At 33.2% G+C, this 27429-nt stretch overlaps 1 protein-coding gene and 1 pseudogene across 8 annotated transcripts in view; both read left to right on the top strand.

The window, feature by feature from the left end:
• CDKL3 (cyclin dependent kinase like 3) overlaps positions 1-19269 on the top strand; it is a 39306-nt gene extending 20037 nt beyond the window's left edge. For 2 of the 8 annotated variants that reach the window (XM_064484280.1, XM_064484278.1), the window contains 10 exons: positions 966-1078; positions 2320-2459; positions 6502-6590; positions 9515-9668; positions 9775-10088; positions 11192-11282; positions 12315-12477; positions 13269-13366; positions 15991-16046; positions 18928-19269. In XM_064484280.1, the coding sequence (XP_064340350.1) occupies positions 966-1078; positions 2320-2459; positions 6502-6590; positions 9515-9668; positions 9775-10088; positions 11192-11282; positions 12315-12477; positions 13269-13366; positions 15991-16046; positions 18928-18943 (1234 nt within the window). In that variant the 3' untranslated portion in view covers positions 18944-19269. Of the gene's footprint in view, positions 1-965; positions 1079-2319; positions 2460-6501; positions 6591-9514; positions 9669-9774; positions 10089-11191; positions 11283-12314; positions 12526-13268; positions 13367-15990; positions 17807-18927 lie in introns of those variants that run through there. The other 6 variants (XM_031449032.2, XM_064484283.1, XM_064484281.1 and 3 more) reach the window with 6 other exon arrangements.
• Positions 7505-9353, top strand: LOC116152275 (barrier-to-autointegration factor-like; annotated as a pseudogene).
• Positions 19270-27429: the final 8160 nt, after the last annotated feature.

The raw sequence follows: 27429 nt of genomic DNA, 5'->3' as shown, positions 1-27429 counted from the left end.
AACGCATACAGGTAGACCTACCTCATTCTTTTTAACAGCTGGATAATATTTCATTGTGTGGTTGTACAAAAATTAACAGCTATTCCTGTATTGATGGATATTTAGATTGTTTCCAATCTTTTCTACCACAAACAATGCTGCAGTGAAATTCTCATATAATTTCTCTTTGTGCCCATGTATGAGTACATCTCTGGATAAATTCTTCAGAATAAAGGTGTTTGGTCAAAAGTATGTACATTGTAAATTTTGGTAGCTTTTGCCAATTTTCCTCCCAAAAAGTTGTGTGAGTTTACACTCCCAGATCAATACATGTGAGTATGCATTTTCCATAGCCTCACCAACACAGTAGTTATCAAATTTTATAATTTTCATCAGTTGGATCAGTGAAAAAGAGATCTTATTGTGGTGTTTATTTGTAATTTCTTCTGAATGTAATGTTGGGTATCTTTTTATCTATTTAAAAGCCCCAGGGATATAAGCTTTTAAAAAACTGATTATGTGGGGGGGAAAAGCCTTATTTATGGATGACTTATAATGCATTAAGATAAATAAATGAATGTAAGGGGTAAAATATTTAAGATTTTTAATTTTTACTTTTTAACTACTAGATGATTTTAGTATTCAGCTTATCTAATTCATAAACTATTTATCATAATGTCCTTACATAAGTATTTGGGATAATTTTAGAATAACAGTAAATTTTTTTGGACTGCTACATGGCTTCTCGTTCAGTTTAAATATAAGGACACACACGTATAAAATAAATATAAGCTATTTAACATTATTAAAAAACATGATAATATTTAATATATATTTTAAAGTTGCCATTTGTTACAGTGAAAATGTATAAATAATACCACTTAACCAGTCTTTTTTCTTTAGCCTTAACTTTATTTTAAACATATAAAAAAAAGATATTTTATGTATTTCTTTATGAAAAAGTGATATATTCTTGTCTGTTTCAGACCTGTGGATATCTGGGCTTTGGGCTGTATGATCATTGAGATGGCCACTGGAAATCCCTATCTTCCTAGCAGCTCTGATTTGGATTTACTTCATAAAATTGTTTTAAAAGTAGGTAGGTATTTCTAAAATATACTGTTAAATGGCTCGAATAAATAGTTTCAGATCAATTCTTCTTGATTTTCAAATTTAGTTTTTTCTTCAAAAGAACAGTAAATAATATTGTTTTGATAGATGATTGTAGATGAATGCCTGAGGCTGATAAAGAAGGTAGAAAATTCTCCTCTGATTTTACAAGTAATACTTTTCTTTTCCCTGATGCAAATATCTACGTTATATGTTGATGGGCAATACAAAGAAAAATAGTAAAATAGAAACCTACTTCAATTTGCCTCACAATTTTAAAACTTTGTCTTCTGCAAATGTTTACTTCTCTCAAAGAGGAGTTCTAAATAATAGAGTTGATTTAAAGATTTTTTGAAGCACTTGGAAATAAAAAACCAATTATTTACTGAGAAAACTTTTTTTAACCACAGTATATAAGCAGATAGCTAAATAACTTATTGAAAAATATATTTGATGATAGCTGAATTATTTGATGATCTGCTTTGACTACCCAAACATTTTCATGGTTAGCCTTGCTTAGCGAGATCGATCTATCTTCTTTCCATCTATCTATCTATCTTAGAGCATCATACTTTTTTGTGTCATCTTTAAAGTTCTGGTTATGAGGTTAACCTCCTTTAGAAGGAACCCTGGAGGTGATGGGATCAATTTTGTCATTTTACAGATGGGGAGATCGAGGTACAGAAAAGGAAAATTTGCCCAAGGTCACAGAACTAGTTATATCAAAACTGGTGTTGAACTTAGCTCTCTCCATTTCTATTTATAGTTCTTTCTATTTTATTACTATTCTATAGCCCTGTTTCTTCTTTGCAGTATTTCTGTTTCTAAATAATTTTAATATTTTAGCTGTTCTGAGTAAGACTTTGCTGATAAACATTTGGTAGTTAAACCATTTAGATACTCTTATGGGAATATGTAAAAGTTTGAATGTCCTTTTTCTGATAACATTATATATTCTGTCTTTTATTTTGGGAAAAGAAAATGAACCTGGTGGTTTTAAGTTCTCTACTGCCTCTGTGCTACTGACAGATTGCTGGGGAAAAGCTCAAATTTTTTATGCTGTATTCACATAGTTCTTTGTTCAACTTTAAAAATTAAAAGAACTTAACTGTTTTTCTACCTTTTTAGTAATTTAATGCCGACCATATAGCAATTTGATTATTTTGATTGTAGAATAATCTCTTTGTTTTCTTTTATCTATATATATACATTTTTTTCCTTTCTTTTCAGGCAATTTGACACCTCACTTGCAGAGTATCTTTTCCAAGAGTCCCATTTTTACTGGGGTAGTCCTTCCTCAAGTCCAACACCCCAAAAGTCCAAGAAAAAAATACCCAAAGCTAAATGGATTGTTGGCAGATATAGTTCACGTATGTTTAGAGTTCAAGGATTTATTTCTGGGAAGTTTGCAAAAATTATAATACAGTTTGGGGATATTACTTTAATGCAATTCCAAAATGATTTGTGAAGTAATGTTATCTGTTAGAAGTTGTTGTTTTCCTCTGTCTTTATATCTTTAGTTCAGAGAAATTAAAAGTCATAGACTCTAAGAACTGAAAGCCCCCTAGGGTAATCCTGTCCATTATTTTTAGTTTATCCCAACTTTATTGATAAATAGAGATAAACTGGAAAAATTCTAAAGAGTTACCATGTTTATTACCACCTCTTAACAGCCAGTCTTCCTAACAGGCTACCCAAGGGATCTGTTCCTTGTACAGTGGTGTCCTAAGGTATATACAAGCCATTGGCAGCTGCAGTTTTAATATTGCTTGAGCATACAGCAGTGCCAAAATTCACCTTGAATTGGAGAAAACAAAAACATGTGTAGCACTCTTAAATTAGTTTAAATTTCAAATTTCATTTTGAACAATATAATAAATATGCTCGCATTCTTAGTACAGAATTCAAAAGGTAAGAGAATTACTTACTTCTGCTTATTTTCTATTTATATTCTTTCCAGCCGGTTTTCTTTTTCAGGATCAACTAAGTTATCTTATTTCTAATGTATAGCCCTTTAAAAAATGGTTACCTAAATTTCGAAGCAAGTATAGTGTAGTGTTTATAAGGAGAGGCTCTGGATTCACATTAACTACCTTCAAAACTCAGCTCTGTCACTAATAAGCTCTGTAAACTTGGGCAAGTCACTTAATCTCTGTGCCTCAGTTTACTGGGCTGTAAAACAATATTGCCAATACTGATTTTGGGGGAATGAATGATTAATGAGTTAATTGCAGAAATGTTCTTAGCAGGTGGCCTTGAATAAACTGTCAACAACTGTTGTTAGTGTTAATTATTATAGCTGTTATTTAAATAAACCTAAACAAATGAGAGGTAACATCTAAAGACTATTATCGAAGGAAGTTATTTCATTGGTACCTGGAGAGAACTAGTTTATTAAAGGATCAGATTTGTGTACTACATTTTCACTTTAATTTTTTTTCATTATAGTTTTGATTATACAAAGAATACATAATAATTATAGAAAAAGTAGAAATGCTTGATAAACAGAAAGGAGAAGTTAAGATTTTTCCAATCCCTACAATCCAAGAAAAATTGCTATTAATATTTTGGTTTATATACTTCTAGATTTTTTCCAGCCAAATATATGCATAGAAAATTTTGCTTTTTAAAAAGTGTCACACTTTATACACTACTATGTAACCTGTTTATTTTCACTTAGCAGTATATAATAAGCATACTATTATGGCAATAAATATGGAACTATATCATAATTTTCAATGGTTGCCTAGTGTTTCATTGTAAGACTATACTATAGTTTATTTAACTGATCTTGAAATTTTGGACATTTGTTTTCAGGTTTTTTCCCTCACTGTTGGTAAAGGTGCTACAGTGAACATCTTTTATATGTCTTTATGAACTTGTTATATTATTTGCTTAGGATAAGTTCCTAGAAGTGTGAATAGTGGGCCAAAGGGTTTATGCTTTTTAGGATTTTTGACATATTTTGCTAATTTTCCTCCAGAACAGTTTCACTGATTTAGCCTCAAGAACTGTCAAGTCCTCTCTCCTCTCAATCTAACATTGAATATTATAATTTTAAAATATTTGCCAATTTAATAAGTTAGGAATAAGAATCTTTTTAAAAATTGCACTTACATCATTACAGGAAGGTTGGACATTTTACTAATATTAATTGGTCATTTGTAGTTCTTACTTTAAGAACCCTCAACCTATTTGTCATTTAAAGTATCTCTTTTCATATTGATTTGTAAAATAATAAGCATTATTATTAGTCTTTTGTCATATATTATAAATACTTTTTTCAACTTGAATAATCCAGTGATTTGGAATGCTGCATTTATTCTAGATGAAAAGCTTCTACATGCTTGGGTCTGTTTGTATTTTGTTGATTTCTCTTTATTCTAATACAGTTATAATTTTGATTGATTATTGTAACTTTAAAATACATTTTAATATCTGAGGTAGAGTATGTATTTTTTCCTAGATTTAAATTCTAAAGAAAACCTTATTGTGGTATAATTTCTGTACAGTGAACTAAAACACATATTTCAGATGTACAATTTGATGAATTTTGATAGATGTATTCACCTGTGAAACCACCACCACAAGCAAGTTACCTAACTAATGTTTCCATCACTCCCAAAGAAGTTCTTATGTCCTTTTGTAATCCATCTTTCCCTTCATTCCTATCCCCAGACAACCACTGATGTACTTTCTGTCACTATAGTTTACATTTTCTATAATAGTATGTAAGTGAAATCACATAGTATATACTCTTTTATGTTTGGCTTCTTTAACTTAGCACTATGGTTTAGAGATTCATTCATGTTTTTGTGTGTATCAGTGTTCATTTTTATTGCTGAGTAGTATTCCAGTGTATGGATCATATCATAGTCTTTCATCCTCTTGTTTTGGGTTGTTTCCTATTTTTGGCTATTACTAATAAAATGGCTATTAACATTCACTTGTAAGTCTTTGTGTAGATGTATATTTTTATTTCTTTTGGGAAACTGCTAGTCTGTTTCTCAAAGTATCATTTTTTACATTTCCCAAACTAGGGCATGTGTTTACATTTTCTGAATTATATTACTCACAGAAGGAATATTTATCTGCTTTTAATAGGCTATGACTTAGGCAGACCTTTTAGCATTCTTCTTACTGAGTTTTGTTGATGGATTACTATTATCTTCTACATAAGCACATATTTTTTAGCTAGTTGCGATTTTAAGGATCTGAGTATTCCCACGTCATAAAGTAGATAATGGACTCAATTTTACTTTGTCAATCAATTTTGTTTAAATTGTGGTAAAAAACACATAATGTGAAATCTATCCTCTTACCAATTTAAAAATATACAGTACAGTATTGTTAACTATATTCACATTGTTGTATAACAGATCTCTACAACTTTTTCTGTGAATCAATTTAAACATATACCTTTTGAAATAAACAAAAATGTAATATTATATTCAATTACTTTGGTTATTCTGGATTTTAACTCTACTTTTTCTATTTACAAGATTTTAGATAAATTACTTGGCCTCTCTGGGCCTCAGTCTCCTCATCTATACAATGAGGATAACAATAATACCTATCTTCTAGGGTTGTTGTTGGGATCAAGTAATAGGAAGAGGCTAGAAAGAGTGTTTTATGGCACACAGTAAGCATCAATAAAAGCTACCTATTAGTAGTACGTTTTGCCTTATTTTAGAGGAAAAATGAAAATTATAAATCAAATTGCTTTTATTCAAATTCTATCTTTAATATTTTGATTAGAGAAATGTATTCTAGTTATAATTATGATTATTTAATTATATATGAGTTAATTATATGCAACTTATTATCTAAAACTCTTCCTTCCATTATCTTTTTGTTTTGTGAATTTTGGGGGAGTTCTCTACTCAGTTCAAATACTCACAAGATAAAAAGAAAAGAGCTGTTCTGATAATGGATTATTGAAAGATTTGGGGGCTTGAATATTTGTGAAATTGTTTCATGCCATAGAGCACTGGATTAAGAATCAGACAATGTGAGGTAAAATTCTAGTTTGGCAAATCGCTAATCATGCTTCTAGCTCTGTAAAATGGAAATGCTTATCTATGAACTTTCTTTCCACCTTACCAGACTGATAAGATAATCAAAATAAGCTGATTTAATTCTTGCTAATTACAGCAGAAATAGACCAACTTCTGTTTTGGTTAGAATCATATGATATTTAACCTGTAATAATGCCTTACAAATATAAATTTCTTAGAAAAATAAATGGTCAAAACTCATTGTCAGAAATTCCTGAGGTCTAATCCCATCTTTTCAAGAACTCTTAGCTCTGAGTAATTAATTACATCTACATTTGTCAAATAAATTTAACATTTAGCTTATGGAGCCCTGTTAAGAGCTTATTTAACATTAGAATATTTGTAAATTTTCCAGGCTTGTTTACAAATTGATCCTGCTGAGAGGATATCATCTACTGATCTTTTGCATCATGAGTATTTTACTAGAGATGGATTTATTGAAAAGTAAGCATTTTGAATGAGTGTGGACTTTTTTAGTGTACTAAAAAGTTTTTGTATTAGGAAATTTTACTAGCATGAGAATTGCTACATAGGTTAATATTAAACAACATAAAAATTCAGTTTAACAAAAACTTACTGAGCTTCTGTATTTACTATGTAAACGGTAGAATTACAGGTGTCATGGTGAAAATTTTAATAATAAAAATAATTTCAATTAGCATTCATTACACAGTTACTATGTCCTACACAGTGTGCTAAGCTCTTTATACACATTCTCAATTGTCATCAGATGCCAGAGATAACATTAAATAAGTAATCAATACTTCTTAACTTTATTCCTATTTAGACATCTGACTCACAATAATCCAGTTTTTCCTCTCTAATAGCATCTCTGATCTATATATTATAATTAACATTCATTTCCCAGATGGTTTTTGTTTTTTCTCTGCTTTACTTATCCTTTATTGCAGTCCCTGTTGTCTTATTCTCCCCACCAAACTGGAAGTTCCTTGAAGACAAGGACCATGTCTCTTAAAGCCTTTCTGTGTCCCACATTGTATATAAAATATATAATGACATATGATTACCAGGAGGGAAGGGGGTGGAAAGGGATAAATTGGGAGTTCGAAATTTGCAAATATTAACTACTGTATATAAAATAGATAAACAACAAGTTTCTACTGTATAACACATGGAACTATATTCAATATCTTGTAGTAACCTATAATGAAAAAGAATATGAAAATGAATATATGTATGTATATGTATGACTGAAATATACTGTATACCAGAAATTGATACATTATAACTGACTGTACTTCAATTTAAAAAAATATATATATATAATAATGATAATGTAGATTAATAAGTCAGCCATGCTTCTTAAAAAAATACCATTTTCTATTTGGGCTTTGAAAGAAACAGAGAAAGTTTATCATTAATTGCAAAATCATTCAGTTTGCCTTTGGATGTGAGGTCAGAAACATGAATATCAATTAAAAATGTGATAGAGTTAAGATTAACCATAAAAAAGTCCAGGAACTGCCATTGAAGATAGACTGAAATAGAAAAAGGCAAAGAAAAGAGAATCTGAAAGTAGCTAGAACTTCATGCATTTTAGGAATTTTAATGTAAAACAAAAATGAGAAGAAGATGTATTGAAAGTGCCATTGATGAAAAGTGTCAGTTGTTGAATGAAAAAGGTGCTTCCTATCAGTTCTACCTAGACAAAGTTGATTTCTTTTGGGTATTTAGATATTAGAATTTTATTATTATAGGGTGAAAGTTCTTGAGTTTCAATTATAAAGTGCTCAGAAAATATTTGGGGAAGATCTTTTACTTTGATAAGAGGCCTCTTCCTTTCGTGGACCTTCTGCAGTACCAGGGGGTTTTGACAGAAGTGTGCCATTTTCCACTGTATAGCACAGGGAACTATATTCAATATCTTGTACTAACACTTCCAGAAGTATGCCACTAGTTATTTTCTTCATCTCCTCACACTACCTTTTACTAGAATTTTAGGGAAGAATTCATTCATGGAAGAATTCATTCAGTCCCAAACTGATAGGAATAGCTGCTTCAAGGAGGAGAACTGTGCAACTCAGGGAGAGGGGTGGGAAGGAGTCTTCACAGTATAGCCTTTTGAGTTTTGAGCCATGTGAATGGATTTTCTATTAAGAAATGGATAACTGGGGGGAAAAAGGGAAACTAAAACCAAAACAATTTCCCTTTAATACTGATGTATTCTGTTATATTTTATACTAAAAATCTTTCCCTAGAGTAAGATTTCAGAAACTAGGCCATCTTTTAAGTACTGTTGCTTTAAAGAACCACTTTAAAGGATAAAGTGGCCTGAGTTTTCCTTGAAAAGAATAATATATTTATCAAAATTAAAAATAATACTTTGAAGTGGAAGGAAGTTCTAGTGGGTTGAGGTATTTGTGGGAGCAGTCAGGTGGTGGGAGACGCCATATGGGAACCCAAGCTGTGGATTAAGCTTGATCAAAATGACAACCTCCCAAAAGCTTCTTCGTGGCAGAACCCATGGGGGAACAGCCAGAAAACCTTGCCAGTATTGGTGAAGTTCTGGGCAAAAAGCTGGAGGAAAGGATCTTTGACAAGGCCTATGTGGTCTTTGGCCAGTTCCTGTTACTAAAAAAAGATGAAGACCTTTTCCAGGTACAGCTGAAGGACACATGTGACACCAAAGCCAAGCAGTCCCAGGACTGTTTCAGGTGCCTTAAAGAGTGGTATGAAGCTTTCTTGTAATACTCTCTGAGGAGCCACCCTTCCCTAGCCCCAGCATTGAGTCTCCAGAGTTTGCAGCCAAATGAGGCCTCCTCCCCTGTCCTCTACAAAGGAAAAGATTACTGTTGTCATTGTCACCTCCAATGTACTCCAGCGTCTTTTGGGAATTCTCTCCCTTCATCATTTCCACTTTTTTTGGAATTCTCATTCTTGCATGCATCTCCCTTCTCTCCCTGCCAGTTTTATGTCAGCAGTTACCAGATTTTCTGAGAGGATTCCTTGCCCCTTCCCTCATGACCATCCTTGCCTCTGGTCTGTTTTATGCCATTTAGCCCTTTTTGGCTGAACACTCACTGTCCTTGTAAATTATTTTAAGTCAGTAATGTCAGTGGCTTTAAAAAAAAAAAGAGCAATACTTTGAGTAAACTTTGCATCACAAAAGGGATCTAATTCATTTAAGTCTATTTTGTAAAAGTTTTATTAATAGTTGAATTACCATGGGAAAATTTTTGAAACATGTATCTTTACCAGGAAGCAATTTGTATTTGGTTAATATTGTGCCATCTCTTGGCATGCATTACTGATTATTTATGTTGTAGAGCTAATGTAAATCAATTAATTAAATGGTCCATTAAAGATAAAAAACTACATAAAGTATTTGATATTGCTTGTTTTATCAGATTCATACCAGAACTGAGAGCTAAAATACTACAAGAAGCAAAAGTTAATTCATTCATAAAGCCAAAAGAGAATTTTAAAGAAAATGGATTTAAGAAAGATGAAAGAAAAATAATTTATACCGATACACTGTTAAGCACTTCAGTTTGGGGAAAGGTAAAAACTGGTTTTCTTTTTAGCCAATATTGCTGTATTATAGTTAGCACTCTAATAATATTAAAAACTGTTCTTCTGACTCAGATTTTGAATGTATCTATTCCAGGAAATGGAAAAAGAGAAAAAGCCCAAGGATATCAAAGTCAGAGTTATTAAAGTCAAAGGAGGAAAAGGAGCTATCTTAGAACCAAAAAAGACACAGTGTGAAGGTAGACACTGTCAACAGGATGCAGCTGAAATTGCTCATACCAGACTTGTAATCAGCGAACCCCCAAACCCTGTCAATCCCAGCACTAACTCTTTGGGCATAAAAGATGATCCACATGCTGGAGGTAGTATGATGATGCCACCCATTAATCTAACTAGCAGTAATTTGATGGCTTCAAATCCCAGTTCAAATCTCTCCCACTCCAATTCAAGGTGAGTTCTAACAGAAAAGAAATAGAAGGAAATAAGCCTAAAGTAATACAGTGTTCTTATATAATGGTATTTCAACACATCAAGTTCATAGCATCTGTATAAACTGAATTTGAAGGTATATTGAAATTATAATCACGTAATGGGCCATTACTAAGTGCTTCTTGTGAATGCTAATGAAGAAATTAACTTTTTTTGGCTATTTAGGTGTTTAGATTTTCACTAATGCCTTTTGGAAAAACCTTTTTTAACAAAAGACTCTCAGAAATAGTACTTCTCATTTGAAAAGAATAATGTAACATGACCTTAGTTTTGATAGTGATGTGCTTTCTTAAGCTTTATTTTTGTATCACAGCAAATTGTCTAAATGGAGAAAGGATAGTTGAGAATAGTTTTATAATCAAATAACTTTTCAAGGTCAAGTATTTTAGGAGAAAAAACAACATTTAGGACCAATTTTAGATTTAGCTACTAATACAGATTGAGAGACTGGTACCGTGAGCCTGGTTAATCAAGGGCAATGTGATGGATGGCAAGGGTCTGTCTAGCGAGGCATCAGGGGCCAGTTCTAAATTTAGGGAAACTACTGTAGCTCTAGATGGAGAAGGACACTAGGTTCAAAATCCTAAGCTGATCCTAGCAGACTGGTGAAGCTTAGTAGTCTGCAGAGGTGGGAAAGTGGACATGTCTGTGTTAGTCCAAAGGTACAACAGGCTACAGACAGCAAGTACTCAATCATTCTTGAAGTGACTTCCAAGCTATAGTTGTAATAATCAGAGTTATGAACTAACCTTGCTCAGAAAGCTCAGAAATTCAGAACCCAGTAGTTAAGAGATCCAGGTTCAGAACAGACAGAAGGGACCAAGTAGGCCAGTTTGAGTAACCCCACAACATGGTTGTCACCACTGATGTTAGCCATGAGTGAGTTATTCTCTGCTTTATTTTCACCTCTATTTAGAGCAATCGGTACTTAAGGACTGACAGTTGCATTTTGGCACTCATTGTTCAAACAGTAGACTACCATGGTACAACTTACCATTATTGAAGCTAAAATAGAAACACTTCTGGGGAGTTCTAATAATTTCTCATTTGTTTTCAAATAATAGGTTAACTGAAAGAGCAAATAAGAGACATACTTCACACTTTATTGGACAAGTTATGTCTAATAGCAGGCATGAGGATACAGGTCCCACTCAAGTAAGGCAAGAAGCTTATCATTAAAATATGGCCTCTTCAGTGTTATCCCTCTACCTCTTATCCTCTTCTTTATCTTTGGGGCTCTAACACTTTTTAAAATGTGCTTTTAGTTTCCTTTTTTTTCCCTAAGATGAAAATAGGTCATAATTTTCTTAGTGCTTTCACGATTTTAGTTAATTTCATATAACTTGATTTGTGTATTTATTGTGTGACTTAGGGAAAAATATTTTCACCTTTAAAAGTCACAAGACTTTTTGTTTTTTCACGTCCAAAAAATGTTTTTAATATCTCACTTTATAGATAAAAAGCAGTTGTCACATATGTACGTCTTACTTTCCACTAGAAAAAATGATCAATATAGTTTGTTTCCTTATTTTTCACATAGAAAAGTAGTTTAATTAAAAATTGCAACAGTGTTATTTATAATAATAAATCACTGAAAACAACAGAAATTCTTCCAAGAGCCAGTGACAGGTTAAGTATGTTAGAGTATATCCACACCATGGGGTAACTACAGATTACATTGTGGAAGAGTTCATTAACTTAGGAAAGTTTCTATCGTCTGTTGTCAAATGAGCAAAAACACATAACACAAAAGGTTTTTCCAGAATGCTGGGTTCACAAGTAATTGTTTTCCTTTGGATTTTTCCAGTGTCTAGAGCATATCATTTTGTAAATAGAAAAATACGTTAATAAGATGAACTGAAACAATTTGTCCAAAGTCAGAGTGCAATGAATAGGATCAAAAATTAAAAGTTGAGACTGTAGTTCTTATGATCAAGACTGTTATTCTCAGAATATCCAGTATGATTTAAAAAAAAGTTTACTTTATGAAATTTTTATTGGCATTTGACCTGTTTATATGTTTGATGGTATTCTCTTCTACTTCTTAATTACTAAAATAACCTTGCAAAGATAGTCATTTTTATGCCTGTCTTACACCATCCAAATGGCTAGCAATTCTAAGCTTGTCATTCAATAAGTAGTTACACAGCTTTCTTCAAATTAACTCTTGTTTATTTGTTTATTTAGAACCAGGTGGAGAAGGGTGTGTTTAATGAGCGAACAGGTCAAAGTGACCAAATGGCAAATGGAAACAAAAGGAAGCTGAATTTTTCCAGATCTGACAGGAAAGAATTCCATTTCCCAGAATTGCCTTTCACAATACAGTCAAAGGAGATGAAAGGAATGGAAGGTACACATTTGTTGCATAGCTTTAGAAATCTCCAGACATCATCTTTTGCAAGACCTTTTTTGGTAGTATAATTTACATGTTATAATGTGGTTTAGGTAGAAAGGAGTATATTGCTGTGCAAAATATTTTCAGCCGATGAGAATTTTTCCCCATATTCAAATAAGGTGTGAGACTTAAAGGAGGATTAAGAAAACTTTAAAAAGTAAAATTTTCATTAGTTTAATTTTGTTGAAGTGTTAGATCAGTATTTGAGGAAGTTGTTTTTGGTTCAGTATATGACTGGAGTAAATCACTTTCCTCTGTTTCTCCATGACTATTTGCCCATATAATAACAGGAATGATATATGTGCTTCAGGCATCCAAGGATTTACTAGATTAGGATTTATAACATATATTGAGCTCATAAATGAAACTCATTGTTTTTGCTGAGTAAATGTTATGTTTCTTTGAAGAACAGTGACACCTTGTGAAAAGTTAATATAATAGCAAGAAAATAGTACTTGGACAGCTCAAGAGGAATTATCTGATCCACTTGACAGTTATACTCAGAATTTTAAAAATAAATGTCTTCTTTTAATACCTGGCAGACTATTTGTAAAGTTATATAACAAATCATTTATGATTGGCACATTATACCATTACAACTCACGATTTGTTCAGTCCCTTTATAATAAACTGAGAAACTGACTTCAGTGGATATCAGGAATTTTCATTTGAATCTCTTGGAAAGGAAAGTAAAATTTCAAGGTAGGAATAACAAGTTCTCATTGTTGTTTATATTTCTGCAAAAGTTAAACATATAAAAGTGCTGAAGAGGGAATCAAAGAAAACAGATTCATCCAAAATACCAACTTTAATTAATGCAGATCAATATCAAGAAAAACAAGAGGTAAAACTTTTTTTGTTTAAAGCTTTCATTAAGTAATGCTGTTTAGAACGCTTGACTTAGTATATAAATTTAGCTATTACAATAGCAAGAAAATAGGTAAAAATTCAAAATTCTGTAATCTTTGAAGTTGAGAAATAGAACTGTATTTTCCTAGAATAACCAAATACTAAAGGTTTTAAAAAGTTATTTTGGGGGAGTAGTAAATACCCACTCTCATTTGAATGTTGAGTGACTGAATATACAGTACCCAAGGAAGATAATATATGTTATGTGTACTACCTGGTGGTGGGTAAGCCATGCCAAAGGAAAGGGATAATGGTGTAAACATCGGGCTGTAGCAGCCACAAGAACATATATATTTGTCTTTAGCCCTTTTCTTCCTGCTTTTTCTCCAACTTATCCCACCCCCATCTCTGCTGTCTATCTAATTCCCTGTTTTCACAAAGATTTGCTCTTAGCTATCAGATAATCTTGAATTTTATTTGGGAATCTTGAAGAAGCGATCAACATTCAAATGAATACTCTCTAAAATATTCTTTTAAGGGAAGGAGATTGTGCTGAGCACCCACTGAATTATATAGACAACCTTCTATCCTGCATACTTGTGAGGTCATCAACTTCGTTATCTGTTCCTTATTTTTTAAATAAAATTGACTACATTTTTATTCATGATAAAATTAGCATGTACTTATTAAGGAAATTTAAAGAAATTAGAAAAATAGAAACATTAATCTCAAACTATGTAAGAAGGCATTTTAATTAAGTCTATTCAATCTCTACAACATTCAGATGAAAGGGTTATCAGACATTGTTAGATATATTTTCACAGTGACATTAATGCCTTATTCTGGGCCTAGAACTTGTTAACAACTCCACAATCAACTTTGCAGAAAAGAAGTAGTTTCTAGGTAGAACAAGAAAGGCATTAATGGTCATCTTTTAGTTTGTTATAAAAAGTAATAAGGTAGCTTTAAACTTCTAAACTTGGGTGACTTATTGATCTCACAGTGTGTTAAACAGCACCAGGGTTGGCACATTTTTTGAATGATTGGGTGAGTTAGGGTTCTTGAATTTGGGAAGACTAGTAATGTGCTACATGTGTTTATCCTACTGTCCTATGAGAACCCCCAAAACTAAAGTTACATTTCAATGCAGGAAGAAAGGAACTCTTAAGATAGTTCTGTCACTTAAAAAAATACATAAGTAAATAGGAGGGAAAATCCCTTCTTGCTCATATGGTGTAGAATGCCTGAAAAGATAATCTTTTTAAGAGTAACCTTGAAACAGTTGTAGTTATTAGAAATATCCAAAAGTCATCAATGATGATTGTAGTTTATTTGTACTAATCATTTAAATGCAGTTCTGACAAATGACTGAAATTGCATGTAGGGCTGGTCCAAATGCTTTTAATAAGTTAATGTCAGAATTAAGAAAATTTCCTAAATTTTGAGTTGGTAGTTTGTTATTTTAGAGCATGAGAGAATTTGACATGTTTTTAAAAACATGAAATAGGGAATACCAGCTTTGTTCTGTTCTTGGCTCTGCCATTCATTTGCTTTCGAATTACCGAATTGCATCCAGGCACTTCCCGTTATACATTAAACTCTTTCAGGCATCTTAAATGTATACTGAAATAGTATATACATGTATTGAATAGACTCTGACCTAGAGAGAAACCCTAATTACTGCTAATGAGTGAGTTAGGCAAGAGAGAAAGAATCCATACAAAAGCCACCTTCAATTTTATCTCACGATGATAATAAGGAATACTTTGCTAGAGGGTCTCCCTGTACCTATAAAATAACACCCAGGTACAAAATACAAATACTTATCTTTGGCTCTATTTCCTTAGCCAAAGACTCACCATGTCCTCAATTAAGTTCCTGTTTCTATTTACTTTTTAGAATACAGGAAATGCACAAACTGAAAGGAAGAAGAACCTGCCAGATGTAGAGTAGAAAATGCAGCAGCTGAAAATTCAGGGAATCCCAGAATCACTGTATGGTTAAAAAAAAATCCTTTTTATTAATATGACATACACAAAAGTGCTGACTAGAGAATTCTACAGATATATTGTAAATCCTGTGTAGTTATGTGTATACTCACCTCAGTTTGTTTTTAAATTTCTTAATCTTTAGATTATTCATGTTTTCTTAATTTGAACATTAATTTATAAAAACTGCCTAACTAGTGCATCCTAATAAAACTACAGCTTACATTAAGTCATATAATTTTATCTGATGACCTGTTATCTCAGTCATGTTTGATTAGTGGTCATTCTAAGCTTTGGTTCAAAACTTTATAGATAGAAAAGCTTCCAGATGTGTAATAAAGTGAGATTCCAATATCTGGGAGCACCAAACATTTCTGAGCAAACAAATACACTTGATAAGCATGAAACAGGGGTTTTGTTCCACACTGGACATTCCGGAGCAGCATTTAAACATGTCATGAAGGTTGTTTAAAAGAATGGAACTCTTTTGGCTTGGCAAGCATGTTTATCCTTTAGTAGTTTGCTTAGAATATATTGTTACGTATAATTTAACATTAATACAGTCAAGGTTTTGGCAACATGTATTTACATTCTTATCCTTGGTTCTTATTGGCTTGGTTTCTAATTTTAGGGTGGAGATGGCCATTGTAAGGGGAAGAATTTGAAGAGGAACAGATTTTTTTTCTGGTAGGGTCTTTTCTTTTAAATCTTAAAAATACAAATTGGCAAGTCTTCCCTTTAATTTTACATGCAGTGGAAATGTAACGTGAGCTGTTAAGACAGCAATTCCTCTGCATTAGCATCGTCCAACTTTGTTTTGTTAGTAAACCACTGTTTTTTTCTTTCTTTCTTTCTTCTAAGAATTCTGTTGATGTGATGCTTTGATTTGGATTTATAAAGTCGTCTCCTTTCTGCCTGCTTCTTTACTTGCCATGATTACTGAGTAGGTGATACATCCTGTCATATGACCCACACTGTATATATACTGATTTCTGCCCTCTGCTAGTCACATAATGTAAGTGTCAGTTATTTCCTAAAATGCTCAGGCTTCCTGAAGTGAATTCTTAATGAAATATCTGACCATTAAAAAAATATATTCATTACCATTACATGATTATAAATATGTTCTGTTAATCGGCTATAAAAGCATTTATAATATTTATAAAGTATCTGAAAATTATATGGTATTTAACTGTTACATTTTTGTATACTTTTAAACAACTATCAGCACGCTTCCGGTTTCCTAGTTCCAGCTGATAGTGCCTTTTATGTGGTACAGACTTTTTCTATTTAAGTACAATCCAGAAGAGGTATACAACTAAAATTCTTGATTGTTGTATTTTTTAAAAAACAATAAAGTGAGGTTATCTGGTATTTTACCAGGAGTCTGCCTGATTTCCTATTTACTAAATAGACATGAAAAACAAAGGAAAACATAATTTCTTTATTACAATATTGTGATTTCTTTTCAATTCATTAAACGGTTGATAAGAATAAACAGCTGAGATTATTATATATAATATACCTTTCTAACAGACTCCCTGTTAGCTTTAGTAACTAATCTCCTCCAGGGAGATTAAGAGTTGTCCCTGTGGTAGGTTTACTAAATAGAAGTTTGCCCATTGCCTGTTGCATTTATATATTTGTTAATCCTTATATCAAAATATTGTGCTTTTTTTCCAATTTCTACAAAAATGCGTGCTGAGATTTTGATTGGGATAGTGTTAAATCTATACATCAATTTGACTAAAATGGATATCTTAGAAATATTGAATCTTCCAATCTACAAGCATGGTGTAAACTCTCCATTTATTTAGATCTTCAAATTTTTTCCTGTAATATTTTGGAGTAGTCTTATACATAATTCATTAAATTTATTCATATGTTTTTTGTTTTTTATGCTATTATGAATGGTATTTTTAATATCACCTTTTGGTTGATTGTTGCTAGTATTACAGAGATACAGTTTGTTTTTCTATATTGATCTTGTATTCTGAGACCTTGCTAAATTAAATTCACTTATTCTCATAGGTTTCCTTCATTCCTTTGTTCCTTCCTTCTTTTTCAGTTATAGCATCTGCAGATAAGGATAGTTTTACTTTTTCCTTTCTAGTGTTTATGCCCTTTATTCCTTTTTCTTTCCTTATGGTACTGACTGTGATGTGTGATAATGCTGACCAGGAGTAGTGGGAGTGGACATTTTTGCCTTTTTACCTGTACCAGACAGAAAACATACAGCCTTTTCTTATTAAGTGTGATGTTAATTGTAGGTTTTATGTAGATGATTTTTATTAGCTTGAGGAAGTTTCCTTTTTTTTCTGTTTGCTGAGTTGTCCTTACCATGTGTTAAATTTTGCTAAATGCTTTTCCTGTATCTACTGAGATGTTCTTATGATTTTCCTCCTTTATTCCTTTAATATGAATTACATTAATTAATATTTTCATGAAATCAGCCCTACATTCCTAGGATTAAATGCCACTTGATCTTTTTTATGTATTGTATTGTATTAGTTAGTATTTTATTAAGAATTTTGGCATTTACATTAATGAGAGATTTTAATCCCCTTTTTTTTCTTGTATTGTCTTTGTCTGCTTTTGGTATCATTATTATGGTGCTTCCTAAAATGAGTCATTAAGTCTTCACTTCTCTTCTGTTTTCTGAAAGAATTTGTGTTGAGTTGACTTTATTTTCTCCTTAAATATTTGCTAGAAATCACCAGTGAAGCCAACAGTTTTCAATTGTGGAAAGATTTTAAGATGCAAATTCAATTTCCTTAAACTTATTTAATAAATATGGAGATACCCAGATTTGCTATTTCTCCTGTTTTGGTAATTTGCATCTTTCAACGAATTTATCTATTCCATCAAAGTTGCTGGTTTTTATTGGCGTAACATTGCTTATCATTTTCCCTTGTTAATCATTTAAAAGTTTATAAGATCTATGGTGATATCCCCTTTATCATTTCTTGTATTGGTGATTTGTATTTCCTTTTTCTTGGTAAGTCTAGCTAGAGGTTTATCAATTTTATTAGTTTCTTTGCAGAACTAACTTTTGGATTTATTGATAATTTTTATTGTTTTCTTCCCCTATTTTATTGATTTATGTTCTTTTCTTTACCATTTCATTCCTCTGTTTATTTTGGATTTAATTTGCTGTCTGTGACATTGTTTGTCCCCTGTTCATCTTTGTCCTCTGTTCTTGACACAGAGCTCCCAAAACCTTAATAATTTCCTGAGTGATAGGAATGAGAGGAGCATCTTTTGTTATTCATAATTAATCCCTTTCAACTATACCTGAGTTTATGCTAATGAGGTATTAAGTGTCATATCTTTACTCATTTTCAGTCTACTAGTTTTATCAATTGATGAGGGAGGAATATTAAAATCTTCAACTGTAATTAAAGATTTGTTTGTTTCTCCTTTCAGTTCTATTAGTAGTTGCTTTATGCATTTTGAAGCTTTGTTATTAGGTGAATATATATTTAGGGCTATTATATTTCTGATGAAACAGACCTTTCCTGCTATCTAGTGTCTGAAAATGGATGTTTTGTATGTTTTTTTTTTTCAGTCTTATTATTGTTTAAGGTAAGACCATACCTATTACTCCATCATGGCTGGAACTAGAAGTTCAGTTAAAGAGCTCTGGAAGTGGAGATCTAGTCACTATTGTGAATAAGGAAGAACTTTTAGAGTCATTAATAAAAGTTCTAGCTCTGTCTTATATAACATGTCCCTGGTTGATTTTTTGCTGTCTTAGTTCAAGACTATCCCTAAGGATATGGATGGATATGTGGACAGGAATTTATAGGAATTACAGGAATTGCCATACTTTCTGTTGTTGTTCTTGTTCTGGTTAGTATAATGATCATTTTTTCCTGTGAATTCTTTGCCAATAGCATGAAAGTTTGAAATGTGAAAGTATGAAGTTTGCCAATGAAATGTAGTTGGATATAATTGGATAGGATGAATAGTTTACTGGCTGATAATGGTTGTCAAAAGGAATTAGTCAGGAAAATGTATTTGAGTTGTATTTCTGGTATGTTTTCATTTTCCAAATATGACTCTAACTTATAAATACTTGTTACAGAACACTTTTTTAAGCAAATGGTTGACATAGTGAGTTGCTGATATCAAAACTGAAAATGCTCCATGGTGGCTAGAACATGATGACATTAGGTTGGAGCTCAGAGAATTTTTAACATAAGATACAGTCCTGATTCCTGTGTTTAAATTGTTTCTATTCCATTCCTGTATTCCTTTCATCAACTCTGACCAAGGAGTGGGATTTCTAGAGCCTGAGTAACAATAGTTTGCAGTGTAGTTTCAGTGCCTACTAAGGCCACAAATGTGGTAGTCTGCTGATGCAGAGGCAACATTTTCATTAAATTCAAGAGTAAGAAAGTCATTATCTTTTAAACACATAATTCTATACACAGAAACAAGCTATACCAGTACACAGGAATGCCAAGAAGACATTAGCTAAATATAGAATTATACAGCTGCCCAAAGTGTAAATTAAAGGGCCCTAAATGGAAATTGGGTCAGGTTACAAAAACTAGCAGGATTGTACAGGGAAACTGTCAAGAAATCTTAGGTGATGTGGGAGCCCTAAGTTATAAGATGATACAACAGGAAAGCATTCTTTTCATTTTAATAAAAGGCAAAAGGATATAAACAAATAAAATATCCTACTATCCTGCTAACCTCCTATCTGCCTACCTTCTCTTCCCACAGAGGTAGAGAAAACTGATACTGATGACTCTATAAAGGCAGATAATTATAATAGTTTTTTTTTCTTTTTTGGAAAAGTAACCCTGAGGTCATATAACCATAAGTATGCACTTATGATGGATGAGATAGAAGCCAAACTAAAAGAGGAAAGCTGTGGTCTATTCACACTTGTCTAATATATTGTCACACCCTCTAGGATTGCTAAGAAATAGTTACAATTGATTAGTTATAAGTTGTTATTTGGGAAACTTCTCAGAGAGCAGACAAACATAGCACACTTCTTTCAAATGTCATTTGCAAAAGAACAGATTTATTCACCTTAAGGTTGGATACCTAGAAAGAATCACCAGACAGTTAACTTACAGTCATCTGGAGGAACAGTACATAATAATCATTATGAATTTATTTTATCTGGCTAGTTGCTCTTAATAATAGCTTAATGGGCCCTGTAACAAAGGGAAAGCAGGTTTTTGTAGTTCAAGTAATCAACAAGCATTTGGGCTCTGTTCTTTTCTGTCTACACTCCCTCGGTGAGCTCATCTAGATGCGTGGCCTTAAATACCATTTATTTTCTTATTATTCTCAATTCTCTCTCTCTGACCTGGACTTAACTGCTTAACTCCAGATGCAGATTTCCAATTGCCCATTCAAAATCTCCACCAAAACGTATAATAGGTATCTCAAACTTAGCATTTCCAAAATTAAGGTCCTAATCTCCTCCGCACTTCCTCCTACTCCTCCATGTTTCCCCATCTTAGTTAAGGACAACTTCATTTCTTCTGTTTGCTCAGGAGAAAAGTATTAGAGTAATCCTTGACCTCTGTCTTCCTCTCTACATCTCTAACCTACATCCTTTCAGCTCTACCTTCAAAGTATGTTCAGGATTTGACACTTTTTACCCCTCTGTTGCTCTTCACAACATTTCTTGCCTGAATTTTGTAGTGGTCGTCTGTTAACTGATCTCTCTGCTTTAACCCTTGTTTAACCTTCAGTTTCTTATCAATTCACTGCCTAGGTGTTCTTAAAATATAAAACAGATGATGTTACTGCTCTATATAAAACCCCAAATGCTTCTTACTTCACTCAGAGTAAAAGCCACAGGCATTACAATAACATACACGACCCTACCCAGTATACCTCTACCCTCTCTTTGACCCTATTTGCTGCTTCTCCCCCTATTACTCATTCTGTTCCAGGCCCACTGGCCTCCTTGTTGTTCCAAGCTATGCTTCTGCCTCAGAAGCTTTGTTTTTTTCTGTTTCCTCTGCTGAGTAATAATATCTTTCCTCAGGTGACTGCATGATGCCCTCCTTTACCTCCTTCTTGTTCAATACAACCTTCTTACTGGTTTTTACTCACATATGAAGCTTTCTCTACTACATTACTGAAGATGGAAATTTTCCCTATTCCTATTCCCCTTTCCTATTTTACTTCTTTATACAACATTTCCCTCTGACAACCTATATAATTTACTTATTTTGTGTACTAATGGTCTCCCTCCAACAAAATATGAACTACATGAGGACAAGGATTTAGTGTTTTGTTCATTGCTATATTCCCCAGCATAGAATAGTGCCTAGCATATAATGACACCCAATAACACTTGCTTTCTGAATGAATGAATTTATTAAACACCCTACATAGAATTCAGTTGAAAAAAAGGAGAAGAAGAAAATACAGAATAGTTTTATTGGTGTGGTAGAATGTGCTCTCTATGGCATGCTAATATTCATTGTTCAAGTGGCTGAACAAGGAATGAATAGCAGTCATTCAGCATGGAGTTTAAAGGTGAAGGAGATCAAGTGAACTTACAGTTTGTTAGTATTTTAATTAAGGAACTGAAAATTGATTACATTTAGAAAACTGAAGGGTGCATGTTAGGAATAGAATTCAGAGGAATCTCAGGTAAGTTAGAAAATTTTTCTCTCAAAATTTAGAAAGAGACAAGGAAATTCAGTCTCCTTCGAGCAAGGAAATGCTCTGCAAAGTAAGTTACAGTATATGGGTCAAATTTTTAGGTTCTCCACCTGAAGTCACCACATTTCTGTTTCTTTAGCTACTGTGTGTCAGGAGAGCAGGCAAGTCCTAAATTAGTATATCTAGTACTTGCCCTAGAGTGAGAAATTGTGTAATTACTGTCTCAGTGTTATGCAGATCTCTCCATGAAGTCTCTTGGCTTAGAAAAAGTGAAATGATTTCTTTGCTTAATTGAATTGTATTGAAAGAATAAACAATCTGTGCAATGTATAACTCAAAGAGGTAAATAAAATGAACTTTGCTTCATATTGACTTTCAAACTAACTTTAGGTAAATGTTCTCACTCTTCACAATTAGCTTTCATTCAATGGATAGCAGGATATAGATTGCAGGTATCCAGTGGCTATTATGTAGTCTGTAAGTCCCTCTTGCCAGAGTAAAGATGATTCCTAAATTCTCTTTGAAGTCAGATAGTCCTAACCTCCTCCAGAGGGAGCTCAGTATCCAGCATTTTCAGGACATGGAGCCAGTCTCTGCCCTGGTCTAACAAACAGGACAAGCCGTTTATTTCCCTGTAAAACTGAACTGGTGTATGAAGATGGGGTACTAACACAGCATTGTTTTTGCTTTAAATCATTGGTTTTTGCTGCCTTAGATGAGAGATGTAATAAAGATCCGTGGTAGGACTTGCGTTTCCTCAGATGAAAGACTCCAGAGTCTTAGGAATTTCAAACCAAGCCCGAGATTATTTATATACATTTCAAGCAGCATCTCCTGGGCGTCTCTGAGTAATTTCTTTGTGGCTACTAATTATCACATTGAACAGTACTATTACAATGTTTAAAGCATCTGATGCCTCATGAAAAACCTTAAAAAACAGACTTATTATGGAATAATCTGCCATCAGTACTCTTTTTTGGATTTTTGTCTGATAGATTTGAGTTTGGAAATTTAGTTCCTTTAGTTGCTATCCTTCAAACAGAATATCTAGTGGTATCAGACTATTTTTTGAAACTATACCTGTGAACTCCTGGGGCTTCTTTCTTTTTAAAAGTATTTGTTGAATAAACATTCAATTTTAATTAAAAGCCATATAGTATAATAGAGTCCAGATTGTTAACAGATTGCCTGAACTAGAATCATGGTTTTTACCACTTTTTTACTGAGGAGTATGTATGTGGTGCTTTGTTGCCTCTGTTTTACCAGTTGGAAAATTTGGGCAAGAATAGCTTATCTCTTAGAGATACTGTGAGGACTTACTGAGATAAGATTTAATACACACAGGGCATAGTAAATTTGTACTGGTGAAATTTAGTTGTCCACATGGCCTGTGGAGTCTCCTTCAAAGATGCAGAATTATGGTCTTTAATTTTAGTTAAATTTTAGGTCTAGAGGTACCCTTTACCCTTGTTGTATACTGTCTGTGAAATTCTGAGGGAACCTGTGCCATGCTCTTCATTTGTTTAGATATGAAGACAGCATGGGTGACAGATACATCACATATCTGCTCTGCATGTATAAAATGTTCCATTAATACAAGAATAAACATGGCATTTAGAGTTTCAGAAAAGAAAACTGTTTAATATGTCTCCTTTTGAAGTTTGAAGAAAATTAATCTCTGCAGACTCAGTAGCACTTTTTAGAGTTGTGTCACGTCAAAAGGGAGATACTAATATTGAAGTTATGTTCTATTCTGGAAAAACTAAGTCTAGACCAGCAGTTTCTATTTTTTTATCTTTTGAAGCTACATTGAAATTTTCTCAAGAGTCTTTGTGCATTAGTGGAGCACCTAAGGTGATGGCTGTGTTAGGGTGCTGAGAAGATGACTTACTGATTAATGTAGGGAGATGCAGGTTTTACGGAGCCTGAAGCTTTTCAATTTGAGAGCCCTTTTTTGGGAAAAAGAATACAAAATTACAACTGCAAAATTGCTAATCTGTTTTCATGGCCTTGGAAGGAGCCTGTACAAGGGAGGGGGCTACACTGGCTTCTTGGCAAATGTACCTCTGCTGATGGAATTGTCATTACTTGATTCTCTGTGGCCACTGGAAGTCATGCAGAGAAGTGGATTACCGCAGCAGCAGTGGCAGTTGAATTGGCAATCAATGAGGTCAAGCTTTGAAATCTATTTGGTATATATTCATGTGATGATTAAGAGAGCTGGCTCCAATCCTTAGGCCAAGTGGAGTTGTTATAAGTGGAAGGGCTTACAACTGTAGCTCAGTAGGTTGCTGCTGTGTGGCACTCATTTCCTTTCATTTGGAAGAAGGAACATAGAATACCGTCACAGTGATAGGAAGCACCCTGATGCATTTAAGAACTTGAAGGATAAATTTTGAAAAAAAAAAAAACTTGAAGAATAAAATTAAATTTTAATCTATTAAATATTGTCTGGTGTCTGTTTTCACCACAGTAAGAAAACTTTACTTTTGTTGGGCACCAGTTACCTCCTAATTGTCAAATTCAGTGGCTTTCTTTAAGTCTTCATTTTCCTGATTTTCTGTCACATTTGACACTATGAATCGTCTTTTCCTTCTGGAAACACTCTCATCTTTTTGTTGCATCTTTGTTTTCTTCTCATCTCCAAACAATTTTTTGCTCTACTGATAATTTATCTTTACACCTATTTCCCCATCAGCATTCTCTGAGGTTTAGTTTTTAAGCCCTCCACTCTTCCCTGCTTCCTTGAGAGAAGTGTGCGGCTCTTTTAGCTTGACTACCACCCCTGGGGTATTTGAGGGTATTACTGCAAGGTTTGTAGTTCTGACACTGACACTAATCTGCTAATATTTCCACTTTATCATTTTGTTGTTTCTTCAAACTTATATCTAAACTGGATTAATTTTTCCCCAAACCATCTTTCTCTTCCCTCCTAGATTTTCTTATTTCTAAAAGTGGTATCATGGTTCTCCCTGGCCTGAAACTTGGCATCAACTTCATTTTTTTATTTCAAAATATCTGATAGCCTTCCAGGCATTAGGTCTACTTGACTCATTCTTTCTAGCACACTTTGATCCTATCACATTGTATTAATTTTTCATTCTTAAGTTATATAGCCTCTCTAGGACTCTTCCCATGCCAGGTGATCTATTTTTCCTCTTGACTATCATTTTTATTGTTTATCCTATGTATACTATATATAAACAAATATTATATGTTACACATCCTGCTTTGTGATGCTAGCTGCCTCTTAATTTATATCTTTGTACCTTTATACCCTACCCCTAGTACCTTCATATAATTAGGTACCTTGATATATATGGAACAAATAACTTAAATTCCAAGTGGCCTTGGTAGTTTAGAGGCTTGCTGAAGAATCAGTGAATGATATTAAAAATGATCAGTAAGAATCTGAGGCATAGATGTCACTGAGCAAGCTGTCAAAAGAAATCTTGGTTTAGCAGTTAGTAGTGTCATACTGCCGTTCTGCTTTAAAACTTTAGAGCACTGAAAATTCTGTTTGCCTTTGGGGAGATATAGTTGAAGTCTTCCTGAAGTTTCAGCCTTCTTAGATCAAAAGCAATTCTACTTTTTCACTTTTGGTGATATTTGTACTAGATATCTGACAATACATGTGCTGGATATCCTGAACAGTTCCAATTGTAAAATCTCTCATCAGTGGCCAAAAGGTACTATTGGTTTAGAGCCTGGGTTTTAGCAGGTAACTCAGATGAAAGCAGATAAAGTCTAGGATGTAAGCAAAGTGGGAAGTTGTATTGGAAATTGCACATAAAGCTGAGTCCTTAAAAATTATAACCCTGAGTAAAGAGTGAATTAGGCAAAATCTACTCCTCAAAGAGAGATTGTAGAGAAATTTGTCTGTCTTGTCCTTGGCTCTAGATGGAAAAAAACACAAACTAACAGCCTTTCTCCTGAGAATTCACATCCATCCTTCATACAGGTTTGGTGTCAGAATTCACTCTACACATGCGATCCCCCAAAACCCAAGATTAGAATGTGGTTTAAAGTGCTACTGTATTAATAATAAAACCAGTTGCCTAGCAGAAGCAAACACAAACACTCTCTGGAGGAATGCACTTTAAATGAGGGTCTTAAAGAATTCCCACAGATACATTTACTGTGAATATGGGCTCACTGTTAAAAATCACAAGCAAAGAATAAGCCAACATGAATGAGAGTTTACAGAAATAGCAAACAGACTCAAACCTGCTAAGACTTAATAATTAAACTTGTCAGATACGTAATATACTGAAGCTTATTTACCATACGTAAAGAAATAAAGAGAATATTGACTGTATGATTCAAAACAAAAAACTATCAAAAGTAACTGGGTAGGTTTGGAAAAAGAGCATAATAGAATACCCATGTAGAAATAAAAGCATAATAATTGAAATTAGGATCTTAGTGGATTGATCAAATAGTAATTATATAGAGCTGAAGGGAGAATTAGTGAATGGAAAAATATATCTAAAGAAATTACCCAGAGTACATCCTAGGGAGACAAAAAGGTGGAAAAAATAAAATCGAAGTTAAGAGATGTATGTGAAGTATGAGAAAGTCTAACATATGGCTAATTAGATTTCTAAAAGGAAGAAATAGAAGGAATGAGAGTGGGAAATAGTCAAAGAAATAATAGCTGATAATTTTCCAGAATTGATTAAAAAAAAACAAACCCAAGAATCCTCAGATGCAGGAATCCCAGTGAATCATAAGACTAAAATGAAACCCACTCTCAGATACATCATCATGAAAGCATAGAACACCAAGAAGTGAAAAAATTAAAAGCAGTCAGAGTAGATGGATCACTATAAATGAATGTCAGGTACAGTGACAACTGACTTCTCAACAGCACAATGGAAGTCATAAGACAGCTGGAATAATATCTTCAAAGGATGAGGAGAAAATAGCTGTAAACTTGGAATACTGAGGCAGATTAATTAATAGTCATCTCCAAATATCTGTTTTCTGCTTCTTTTGTAATGAAATCCTTGATTTTTAACTGAGCACGTGAATACCTGGAATAAAAACTACTTTTCCCAGCTTTCTTTACAGTTAGGATTATCAGAGAAGTAGTGAAAGTAGTAATTTGTATTAAATTGTAACAAGTCAAAGGTTTTGCTTTATTGCTGTCAATTTCTAAGCTTTCTACAATTTCTGCATCACAGAACAGGGAGGAAGTGATTCAAGGAGAGGCTGCCACTTTTGGTGAGTTGATGAGGTAGAAATATAAGCTTGGGGAGGTCAAGGTGGCTAGAGTTTGCAAGGCTCAAATACCAGAGAAGAGAGAACTATGTAGAGAAGGAACTTAGAAATCTGCATGGGTTCCCCTCCAGTCTTTGGCTGAGTACTAATCTGCATGTGCTGCTTTCATACAATATCTAAAGTGAAATGAAAATTCACT

This window comes from Camelus dromedarius, chromosome 3 (genome assembly GCF_036321535.1).
Source record: "Camelus dromedarius isolate mCamDro1 chromosome 3, mCamDro1.pat, whole genome shotgun sequence".
NCBI classification, from domain to species: Eukaryota; Metazoa; Chordata; class Mammalia; order Artiodactyla; family Camelidae; genus Camelus; species Camelus dromedarius.
The sequence above is the reverse complement of the archived record's forward strand: the minus strand, read 5'-3'. Positions and strand labels throughout refer to the sequence as shown.